At 28.4% G+C, this 12,805-nt stretch overlaps 1 protein-coding gene across 1 annotated transcript in view; it reads right to left on the bottom strand.

The window, feature by feature from the left end:
* Positions 1–12,805, bottom strand: part of LOC123272269 (dynein axonemal heavy chain 8) — an 89,243-nt gene that overhangs the window by 22,854 nt on the left and 53,584 nt on the right. Inside the window, exons 35-41 of the mRNA XM_044738966.1 lie at positions 10,825–11,143; positions 10,289–10,738; positions 5,784–5,960; positions 5,230–5,613; positions 3,688–3,825; positions 1,333–1,629; positions 784–1,231 (exon numbers count right to left, since the gene is read on the bottom strand). Of these exons, the coding sequence (XP_044594901.1) occupies positions 784–1,231; positions 1,333–1,629; positions 3,688–3,825; positions 5,230–5,613; positions 5,784–5,960; positions 10,289–10,738; positions 10,825–11,143 (2,213 nt within the window). The remainder of the gene's footprint in view (positions 1–783; positions 1,232–1,332; positions 1,630–3,687; positions 3,826–5,229; positions 5,614–5,783; positions 5,961–10,288; positions 10,739–10,824; positions 11,144–12,805) is intronic.

Below are 12,805 nucleotides of genomic sequence, written 5' to 3'. Positions count from 1 at the left end.
CGCTATAGTTTGTGCTGATTATTTTTAGTAATTTTAAATAGAAATTATAAAGATAATTAATAATAATCAAGTAATACGCGTAATAAAAAGCATGAACTACTATTATAAAATATGATATAAAAAAAAAATCAAAATAAATTTGAAAAAAAATTTGTAACCTCAAAAAACCGTTCTGCTTACGGTATATACACACTCGGTAGTCTGGCTTGAGAACGGAACTTGGCGCCAGACTCTATCGAGTCTGTTGATTTTTTCGAGCAAGAGAGAAATTTTCTCAAGACAAGAAAATTTACTTCTATCAAGAACTAAATTTTTTGGAGCTTCGAGGCTGAATTTTCTCAAAACAAGAAGATTTTCTTGACTTAAATAAATTTTCTTGGATCAAGATACGTATTTCTTAAAGCAAGAGAATTAATTTTGTTGGAATAAGTGAAATTTCTTGTCAAAAAAAAATTTTTTTCTCGCTCAACAAAATAATTAGGAAGAAAAATATTTTCTTGGCTCAAGTGAACCTTTTTTTCTGTGTACAAACCGAATCAAAAACTGAGAATCATTAATTGAAGATATAACAAGTATTTTTTATCAAAAATAACATAACCGAGCGGTATTGATTTTTTTATAAAAAATGTTTGAAGTGAGTGAATTTAGATATTTTACATGAGTGGAAGTAAGTGAGCAATAGTCGGTAAAGAGAGGCAGCACTAGTGCGTGAGAAGAAAACCATTACCCATAACTTATTGGTGTCTTTTTGTTGTGCTTAAAATAATGAAAACAATATCAAACCTTTCATCGTAACAGTGAAATCAATAATAGATGTTTTAGCAAAAATCTCCGGCGTGTAAGACGGATTGGGCAGCTTAGTAGTGATGTACAACCGAAACTGGTGATTAATATCGACTTCCTTGTCCCCCAGTTTGACCTTCCAAGAGTTGCCAATCTTGATAAAATTTTTCTCGAGCAAATTATCAAGCACCGGATCAAGTTCTTCAGCAACGTCTTCAATCAATAGCGGCCTCCCGATCGACACGCAGTCCTCCAAGTAATTTCTGAAGTACTTATGGGTGAGTAATGTGGTTTGCAGCTGAAACTCTTGTTCTTTATTTTTAATCCAAGCTTTTCCTTGCAGCTGCGGATCGATCAATAATGGATATCTCGTGGCCTGCGTTACAATAATACCGTTTTGTATCGATAATTCGTCATTCGGGAGCCCCTGTAGATTCCATTCGCCCGTCTGAAAAAATATCCAAAATTCAATATCAATAATGAATAAATAAAATGGGTTGAATGAAAAATTGAAGATAAAATTATAAATATTGATAGATTTTAACTTACCATCGCTGTATCTGACAGTGAATCAACAATGTTGACATCTGCAGATACCGGAATTTTTTTAGTTCGCAATAAATTGAACCAACGCTTCTGTGTGAGCACTCGGAATTCTTGATTAAATGGTCCGCAGTAAGATAAAAATCCAGTTAGGATTAAAACATCCCCGATGAGGCGCTCCGTTTCGGATTTAAATGTCGACAGTTGATTTGTCCACCGCACTCGCTCTCCTGACAACCCTTCTATTAATGCTGATGCGGTGTCCATTTTTGATTGACATGCGTTCGCCAGATCAACAACTTGCTGGGGAATAAAAATTTTTTCAATATTGTTTGTTATTGTTTTTTTTTTTTTGAGGAAAATTTAGATCAGATACACGGAAAAAAGTAAATAATAGTCGTATAATAAGTAATGATCAACTGGAAAAAATTACCATTTCAAACAGTAAAATCGTGATTTTAACAATCACTTTATAATATTTAACATTTAAATGCTACAATTTAGTATTTACATGGAAGAAAATACTATTTCAAACAGTAATATTCGCTATGTGAAAGTTAAAAATGTTTAAGTATAATAATTAAGAATTTTGACTTTGATATTTATCTTTTCATACCTAAAAAATGATCGCATGATATGTAAAAAATATAAACTAGTTACTAAATTTCTATACAAGCAACGTCAATATTTACAAAGTAAAATGGTAAATTTTAAACGCAACTCTAAAATTCAAACTATAATTATTGATTTGCTTGGACTGGTAAAATATATATTTTAAGAGTAGAATTTTTACTGTTTTAAATGTTAAATTCTCCGAGTGTGAGACCTTCCCCTTCTCCTCATAGTATAGACTACATATTGAAACGGTAATTTTTACTGTTTGAAACTGTAATTTTATTAAGGTGAAAGAGCCGTTTTTTACTGTAGGGGCATTCCATGCGAAATGAGAAAATGGCTAAAATTTAAAAATTTCTCTAATTCATTCTAATTTTGTCCTTATTTATTATCAAAAGTCTATATTTTACTAATTTGTAAAGAAAATTTTTTTTAATCAATAAGAAAATCGATTTTTCTCTCCTAGTAACTTTTCAGCCGTACTAACTTGTATCCGGGTCAAATGTTGTTTTAATAGTTTTAAGAACAAATTCATTTTATGTTTGTTATTAACTAACATATTTATTATTATAGTTTAAAGAACAAATTTTTTTATGTTCATTATTAATTAACACCTAAATTTATCAAGATCGTGTTGTCAGCATGCTAAATCATTTATTTGTGTTTTTTAATTAGTTTTTTTCTAATTATCCTATATAATTTATAGTTAAATATATAAACCATAATGTTTCTAAAATTGAAATAATATAAAAGTCTTTTTAATATACAACTTGATGTAGACATTTTGTACTTGTCCCACCAGTCACAAATGCATGTCCCGCCAGTCACAATAAAAACAAATTTTTTTAATTGTTTCTACGGAGGTAACCAGTATAATTCTTCATAATATTGAATGTTTGTAGGATAAATTTTTTATTTTTGAGGGAAGTATTTTTTAAAAGTTTAGTGGTCGAACTCAAATTGGACTTTAAGTATACCTTTGGTAAGAGAGAAGGATTTTTCTTAGTCCCACCAGTCACACTCAGTCAAATGATAATTACGAGAAACTTAAAAAGTAATGGAGGCTTTTGAACAAAGGGATGTTGTTAATTGGTTATTCTTCTATATTATAAGATAAATTTTACTATAGTATAAGTTTCAGTCACATAATTTTAGTTTATAATTGATGGAATTTCAGAGTCAAATGTCCCACCAATCACTATGGAATACTAATCACATTTCGGATATTAAATTATAAATTGTGGGTTTTACACTTTCTACATTAAGTTTTGTAATATTTACATCAGTGCCACTCCGATATCCGCTGTACTGTTTGAAACTATAAAAATTAATCGGAATCCGAGTGCACTTTATAGTTTATTTTTTTCCGTATATAAAACGAAAATTTGAACAATTAAATTTGAAATTATTCATAAGTCTAAGTGAAGTAAAAAAGGGCAATTTTTTACCCACGTACATTCAACCCTTCAACTCTCGAGTTGTATGAGACCTCAGAAAGTTGCAAAAAGGTTACCCAACCCCGGTGTAACTTTCTATTGCCACCCTAAATTACAGAGCTACCGTTCACGGAGTTAATGAAAGTTGATAATTAATTTTTTTACTAATCTCTGCTAATAATGGTAATTTATGCAAGAACCGTTTATTGAATTTACGGGTTATGTATTTTGAAAAGTTATTTGTATTAACAATAAATGAAAGTTTTATGACATTACAAGTTATTAAAGTAGTTTTTGTAGGGTAGTATACCTGATACTCGGTCATTACAGCGTCAAATTCAAGTTGAACAACTCTCAAAGCTTCATCTTTAGCCGCTAGAACTTGTTGTGCAGCAACTAAATTATTATTAGCTCTCTCATGTTTGCTTTGTTGAATCGCTAAATTGGCCTGCAATATTTAAAGTTACAGTTATTTTTTCTCAACTTTTAATAAGAATAATAATAATAATAATAATAAACTGTAAAAAATTTTCAGAGAATAATATTTAATTGAGTGATTTATTTTTTTTATTGAATAAAAATAAAAAAATTGTTATTCGTTAAAATTTAGCGAGTTTGAAATTAATATGAACTATGGATGAGCTATAATATGAACTATGGAAATTAATATGAACTATATGGATTCGAATCCCAAGCTGGTCTTAGAAACCAGCTTGGTTGAGATTTGATCTTGCCGCGTAGTTTAAAATTTTTACAAACCAAAAAGACCCCAACGTACCACTCCCAACAGTTAAAGTCGGCGATATGACTAATTAAAAAAAAAAAAAAAAAAATTACGAGCGACCTTTCAAAATTTAAATTTTGAACTGAAACTTTCAGAAACTTAAAATTATACCGTAACGAGAAAAAAAATTAAAAAAAAAAAAGTTCGATTTTTGACGATTTTTTAAATTTTAAAAAATTTGGAGTGACCTCTTAAAAAATTTTTTTTAAGCTGTCTTTTGGAGAGGGCTCTTAAAAGATCAAAAACTAACATTTTTTCACTCGAGACTAAAAAAAAAAAACTAGTCGGTTTTTTTGGGGTAATACCCAAATACATATATATAATATATATAAATATATGAAAAATTGATGTGGGTACTCAAATGAAAGGTCTCGATAAGTGTAACTCCAGAATGAGCTTATATCGTTAAAAATATCATCAGTGGACAAAATTCAACTTCGTTGCTTTAATATTCACATTTTTTAATATACAAGCTCATCCTGATGTTACACTCATCAAGAGCTTTCATTTGAGTACCCACATCAATTTTTCATATATTTATATATATATTACATATATGAATATATGAAAAATATATGAAAAATTGATGTGGGTACTCAAATGAAAGCTCTTGATGAGTGTAACTTCAAAATGAGCTTATATCTTTAAAAATGTCAACAGTTCACAAGATACAAGGTCATTTCTTAATTATGTATCTAGAGCGTATTTTTAAATGCAGCCCAAATACTTATCATCATAAATTAAGGTGTAAAATTTTTTTAAAAATATCATTTTAAACAATTGTGAAATTATAATAATAATGGAAATAATAATAATAATAATAATAATAATAATAATAATAACATTAATGATATTTTCTGAAAATCCTTTATGAATATTGTTAAAAATTCAAGTGTATAAATTTTAAAAAAATTGTGAAATTATAATAATAATGGAAATAATAATAATAATAATAATAACATTAATGATATTTTCTGAAAATCCTTTATGAATATTGTTAAAAATTCAAGTGTATAAATTAAAAAAAAATTGTGAAATTATAATAAAAATAATAATAATAATAATTACTTTTAAAGGTAGAACGTCTTTGTTAACTTTATAAAACTCAGTCATGGCAATAGTCCATTGTAAAAGACCCGCAACATTACCGCAAGCTTGTTTAGCGGCTTCGTAATTATACAAGGGATAATTCAAGTATGGTCTCATTAAATCGATTATTTCACCGTTGATGTTATCCTTTTGAAAATCACGCAAGTGGTACAAAAAACGCGTGTCAGCCATTACTTTCAATGCCTCTGACCACGAGGGAGTTAAAAATTTATGCTCGGGATCTGGTTTCACTGGTTCTAATTTACGGCCAAATAATATAAGTACGCAGTCCATTATCAGGGAAATTAGATATGGGGGCTTGCCAAGTTTCCTCACTGTTGAGATGTCTGCGGCTTTTATCGTCTAATAATTAACAATCATCATTAACTAATTAACAATTATTCATCAATCGATAATATTAAATTATAAAATTTAATAATTAATTTAATGTAATAGCTAAAGTAAGTTATTATTTATTATTATGAATGAGTAATAGCGATTTTAAAAGCTTTGTACTAAAAATTATAATCTACTTGAAGTGCAGATTCGGCTGCGAGGAGAGCTGGCTCAGCAGCTTTCAACTTGTCTTCGGAAATAGCTTTTTCCTGAGATATTATTTTTAGTAATGCTTCGGCTTCATCTTTAGATTTTTGTACTGTTTCTTTTATCAACTCAGCTTCTTTCTTTTTATCTTCTACCGTAACCAGTATCTAGATTTTTAAACATAAAATAAGTATATTGGAGAGGATAAATACAAGTATTGAATTTCTTGATTTTAAGAAGCTATTTTTTAGATAATATTTTTATATTTTTTTGAGATATTAAATTAATGCGTTAGGTGCAATCAAAATAATTAAAAAATGAGTATATTTAATTAACAATTTTTTTTTAAGATTAATTAAATTCATTTTATAAAATTGAATTATTATATTTTATTATAGTTTATTTTAATTTGACAATTGAAATTTTTAAAAAATTTTTTAAGTTGTATTTTAATTTAATAGTAATTTTTTTTATTTTTTTATTAACTCACCAAATTTGTAAAATAAAGCAATAATTTATTTAAAAAAAAAAAAAATTTTTAATTAAATATTAAATTTTTACACGTTCATACTTTTATAATTTTTATATAGAAAAAAAAATTCTCAAGTAAAGAAATTAATTTTTTTGTATAAAAAAAAATTTTATTTGAGCTAAGAATATCTTAATTTTCTTCATAAATTTTTTTTAGTCAAATTAGCCTTTTTTTCTGAACAAATTTAAAAGAAACGCGTTTAAAATTTCAATCTGGATATAAATATAATCTTTTTGTATGATTAAAAAATATTTGTATCCAAAAAATATGAATAAAATTTCAATTTCTTAAACACAACATTTGTTTAAAAAAATGACTCAAATAGTTTATTAAAAAGTTGATGTGACGTTTTAATTGTTGCCGCTTTTCGTTGCTATGGTAACCACTTTAGCGTAACATCAGGATAAGCTTATATCTTAAAGAATGTCAATAATTAAAAAATGACGTTGTATTTTGTCCACTGATGATATTTTTAACAATATAAGCTCATCCTGGAGTTATATTAATCGAGACCTTTCATGTGAATACCCACATCAATTTTTCATATATTTATATATATTATATATATGTATATATAATAAATATCCCGTACTGAAAAAAAATATACGCCGCATATACGGGGGCAAAAAAAAAGGATGTGGTGTATATATTTTATATGTGCGACGTATATGTATTTTTGTCAGCATATATGCGTATATATATTTTTTCAGTGTGGGAAATCAAAATGCATGTGGGTACTCAAATGAAAGGTCTCGATGAGCGTAACATTGGGATGAGCTTATATTTTTGAAAACGTCGATAGTTAAGAAAGTACAGTGCAATTTAACAATTATCTTGTGAAATATTGACATTTTTAAAGACATATTACATATTTTACATATATTTCTCATTTTACATATATGAGAAATATTATGTATATAAAATATATGAAAAAATTCATGTGCGTACTCAAATGAAAGGTATTGATGAGTATAACATCAGGATGAGCTTATATCTTAAAAATTGTCAATAATAAAGAAATGACGTTGTATTTTTTCTACTAATGATATTTTCTACCCTCCGGCCGGAAAGTGGCAACTTTCTGGCCGCTGCGCTAAACAAAGTTGCCACATTCCGGCTACGTCGAGCAGAAAAATAGTATACACACCTTGGCCAGTAAATAAGAAAGCCTCAGATCACATGTTTGTCAACCTCGGCTTCGCCTCGGCCAACAATTACATGTGATCTGAGACTTTTCTTATTTTACTGGCCTAGGTATGTAATATACTATTTAATGATATAAGCTTATCCTGGAGTTACACTTATCGAGACCTTTCATTTGAATATCCACATCAATTTTTCATATATTTTACATATTTTACAATTATGAGAAATATCATATATATATAAAATATATGAAAAAAACCGTGTACGTACTCAAATGAAAGGTAACGATGAGCGCAACTTCAGGATGAGCTTATATCTTAAAAAATGTCAATAATAAAGAAATGACGTTGTATTTTTTCTTCTAATGATATTTTTAACGATATAAACTTATCCCGATGTTACACTCATCGAGACCGTTAATTTGAGTACCCACACGAATTTTTAATATATTTATATATATATATTAGACTGATTCAAAAAAATCGACTATTTTTTTTTTCTTAAATATATCGAAAATATTGTTGGAAATGATGAAAAAAAAATCCTGTGAAAGTTACAGCCCTTAATATTAATATTAATATGTCCCGCATGGTAAATTTCAATTTTCCGTATGATTAACATGGGAAAGCTTGTTTTTTTTTAGTTTAGAATTTTATAACTCTTTAATCGTTTATCAAAAAAGCTAGACTAAATCTTGCCACTTTTTGAACATTCTCAATAACTTATTGATGGCATTTAAAGTCTCACAAGTAGGAATTTGAGCCTTTTTCCATTGTTCTTGAACCTCGGTCACAGTAAATAAAGTACTTTGTTTAATACCACACTTTTGTACTTTATGATTATAGAAAAATAAAGCTAAAACGTCCTTAAAAGTTGGAAGTTTACGTCCAACAATACCAGTTATTGGAAAACCAATTAAATAAATTTCTTTATCCATTTTTTATAATCGATTTTGTCCATTTAAAAAAGGACAGTTACGAAATAATTCAAAGAAGAATAAATATCGTTTATCAAATAATTGGACAAATAACCCATAAAAAAGGAATTCTAGGATATGAATTAATTAATTGCAAAAAAATGAATTTAAAATACAAGCCAAAAATATTCACGAAAAACAATGATAAACTATAGCAACAATCAAAGTCCGAATTTGAAGGCTAGAACACTGCGTCACTCACGGTTATCAATTGAACAATGGGTTATTATTACCCAAATCAAAAAAGTTCGGTTAAAGCGTCGAGTCGCGGAATAATGAGGATTGTAGTGCGAGGTGGTCAGATACTAAGGGAGGGGGCGTCCTTGAAGCTTTTTTGATGGTATGAATAGTATCGTGGTTAATTAAGAACAAATAGTACAACCGATGTCTTCTCTGTTTCGCGCTTCGATGATTTTAACTGGGGAACTAGATTTGATAAATAAAAAAATTAAATCAGTACATTTTTATTAAAGTAATAAAATTAATTGCATGAATTTGAAATATATAATATTATGAACTTATAAAATCAATTAAATAATAGATAAAAATAATTTTTAATTGAAAATAAAATTTATTTGAATTTATTGAAAAATTAAGATACGACAGTATTAGAAATTTGACAGTTAAATAAAAGGATCTGTTAAACCAAAAAAAAATATAGAATACAAAAAATTTGTAAAATTTGACAAAATTTTTTGATAAACTTGATAATTTCGTCAAAAAATTGGAAAAAAATGAGAAAATATTATAAATTATATTTTAAAGTTGAATAACTTAAAAACGCGTCGGTTTATCGAAAAATCCTAAGATAGCTTTTTTGTAGAGCGTTCAATTTTACACAAGAAAATGATTTAGTCTAGCTTTTTTGATAAACGATTAAAGAGTTATAAAATTCTAAACTCAAAAAAACAAGCTTTCCCATGTTAATCATACGGGAAATTGAAATTTACCATGCGGGACATCTGAATATTAATATTAAAGGCTGTAACTCACAGGATTTTTTTTTTATCATTTCCAACAATATTTTCGATATATTTAAGAAAAAAAAAAAAAAATGGTCGATTTTTTTTAATCAGTCTAATATATATATATATATATATACAGGGTGTCCCAGAAGTAACGGACGCCATTGTAGCATCTGATAAACAAAATAATTCTGAGACGAAAAGTTCTTAGCTATTTTTCAATCAGACGCATAGATAATTAATTATTAATTAAAATAACGTCTTTTTATGCGTTAGAGAGAGAGCACTAGTGTCCAGTCGTCCAGAAGTGCGTTCAAAACGAAGACGCTTGCACGTGTGAATGTGTAAGTAAATATGTGTGACTACGTTAGCTATAGAAGCTATTTAGTCATACAGTTAGTTGTGTCTTTATTTGGCACGTACTTTACTGGACACTGGCGCTCTCTCTCTAACAAATAAAGAGACGTTATTTTTAATTAATAATTAATTATCTATGAAGTTAATTAAAAAATGGCTAAAGACTTTTCGTCTCAGAATTATTTTTTTCATCAGATGCTACAATGGCGTCCGTTACTTCTGGGACACCCTGTATATGAAAAATATATCAAAAATGTATGTGGGTACTCAAATGAAAGGTCTTGATGAGTATAACATCGGTATGAGCTTATATCTTGAAAAATGTCAATAATAAAGAAATCACGTTGTATTTTGTCGACTGATGATATTTTTAACGATATAAGCTCATTCTGGTGTTAGACTTAAATTAACTAGAAATTTTTAGGTAATATTTTTAAGATCGTATATTTTAAAAAAATAATTAATTAATTCTGATTGCACCTACTCTTCAAATTAATAATAAATTTAAAAAAAATAAACCTTTTCCACTTGAACATTCTTAATTTTAATTTCAGCCTGATTTTCAACTAAAACTTTTCTCAGCTCGTCAACTTGAGCCGCGGCGTCTACAAGCTTACTCAATCCATTGCTCATACGGAATGCGAGATTATTGATTTCGTCTAGACGTTGCTTATAAATTTTTTTATACCCGCTGATAAAGGATAAAAATGATTTAGGCGTTACGTAGATACGCCGGCGATATCTGTCGTAATAATCGTTGGACGTGTCGTTAATACCATCCTGAATTTCGGCCATCGTGTTTATCAGCTGCTCTTTGACATCACTTGCACAAACAATGTCGTAGCTTTTCAAAAAATGCCTGCTGACTGCACAAAGCGCGTCTCGAGGCCATCTGCTGAACCAATTTATCGTGCACCCGGATATTAATGCGGGAAATTTCAGCGCGCGGGAACGGAACTTCTCGCCCACCTATCAAACGATATTCGCTTTCAAACATACTTTAATCATCAATCAATAGATCACAAGAGAAATTTATTCAATAAAGCATAACTCACCGGCGAGAAACATAGAACAATATGAATATTGTTTCTCGCACGTGTAATAAAGAAATTGTACAAATTGTCTGGCGTGGGCGGACACTTTGGGTCTTCCTTTTTCATCAAAGGAATCACGCTGGTTGTTATTTCATCTAATTCATCTTTTGGGAATAAATTTGCTATTTCGCCGACACTAAGGACGTTGTTTATGTACTCCAAGAAGGACTCGTCTTTGATTTCGTTGTCTGTGAAGATAAAAGTCACTCCCTTGCTGCCGGTACCCGCTTCGCGGTAAAGTTTTTTGATATCATCCAACAAACTTGCGACGTTGTAAATTCTAGAAAATTTTACTTTTATTTATTTTTCATAATTTTTCTTACTTCATTTCTCAAAAGTGTTTTTAAAAAAAAAAACACATTTAGATTTTTTTTATTTCTTCATCAAATTTGAATATTAAGGTTTATATTTCCCGCTTTTGAAGAAAAATTTCCAAAAATAAAGAAAAATTTTTTCTTGTTCCAAAAATTTATAAAAGAAACTTTTTATAAAAAAAAAAACTACCTGTTGATAAGACATTGAAATATGTAAGTGAGTGGATAAGACTTTTGGTTACAGATGTGTTGGCGCAACGAGCAAAGAGTGTGTTCTGAAACACGGGTTTCAAAAGACTTATCCACTCAATTTATACAAATATAAACGTAATTAATATAATGTTTTATTTGATATTGTAATAATAAAAACTAACATCCCTACAGTCACTATGTGACTTCCATGACTTTCTAACTATAAAAAAAAGAAATTTTGTTTTACAAAATAACGACTTTTGTTAAATTGCACTGTACTTTCTTAACTATTGATATTTTTTAAGATATAAGCTCATCCTGATGTTACACTCATCAAGACCTTTCATTTGAGTACCCACATGCATTTTGATATATTTTTCATATATTCATATATGTAATATATATAAATATATGAAAAATTGATGTGGGTACTCAAATGAAAGGTCTCGATGAGTGTAATGTCAGGGTGAGCTTACATCTTTGAAAATGTCAATAGTTGACAAGATACAATGTCATTTCTTAGATATTGACGTTTTTAAAGATATAAGTTCATCCCGATGTTACACTCATCAAGAGCTTTCATTTGAGTACCCACATTTTTATATATTTTTCATATATAGATATATATAATATATATAAATATATGAAAAATTTATGTGGGTACTCAAATGAAAGGTCTCGGTGAATGTAATGTCAGAGTGAGCTTATATCGTTAAAAATATTATCAGTGGACAAATTACAACGTCATTGCTTTATTATTTAGATTTTTAAAGATATAAGCTCATCCCGATGTTACACTCATCAAGAGCATTCATTTGAGTACCCACATGCATTTTGATATATTTTATATATATCCATATATATAAATATATAAAATATATGAAAAATTGATGTGGGTACTCAAATGGAAGCTCTCGATGAGTATAAAGTTATGGTGAGCTTATATCTTTAAAAATGTCAATATTTCACAAGATATTCGTTAAATTGCACTGTACTTTCTTAAATATTGATATTTTTAAAAATATAAGCTTATCCTGATGTTACACTCATCAAGAGCTTTCATTTGAGTACCCACATGCATTTTGATATATTTTTCATATATCCATATATATAAATATATAAAATATATGAAAAATTGATGTGGGTACTCAAATGGAAGCTCTCGATGAGTATAAAGTTATGGTGAGCTTATATCTTTAAAAATGTCAATATTTCACAAGATATTTGTTAAATTGCACTGTACGTTCTTAAATATTGACATTTTTAAAAATATAAGCTTATCCTGATGTTACACTCATCAAGAGCTTTCATTTGAGTATCCACATGCATTTTGATATATTTTTCATATATTCATATATGTAATATATATAAATATATGAAAAATTGATGTGGGTACTCAAATGAAAGGTCTTGATGAGTGTAACATCCGGATGAGC

The sequence above is a fragment of the Cotesia glomerata genome, linkage group LG9 (genome assembly GCF_020080835.1).
Source record: "Cotesia glomerata isolate CgM1 linkage group LG9, MPM_Cglom_v2.3, whole genome shotgun sequence".
NCBI lineage: Eukaryota > Metazoa > Arthropoda > Insecta > Hymenoptera > Braconidae > Cotesia > Cotesia glomerata.
This window is presented reverse-complemented; position numbering and strand designations above follow the sequence as displayed.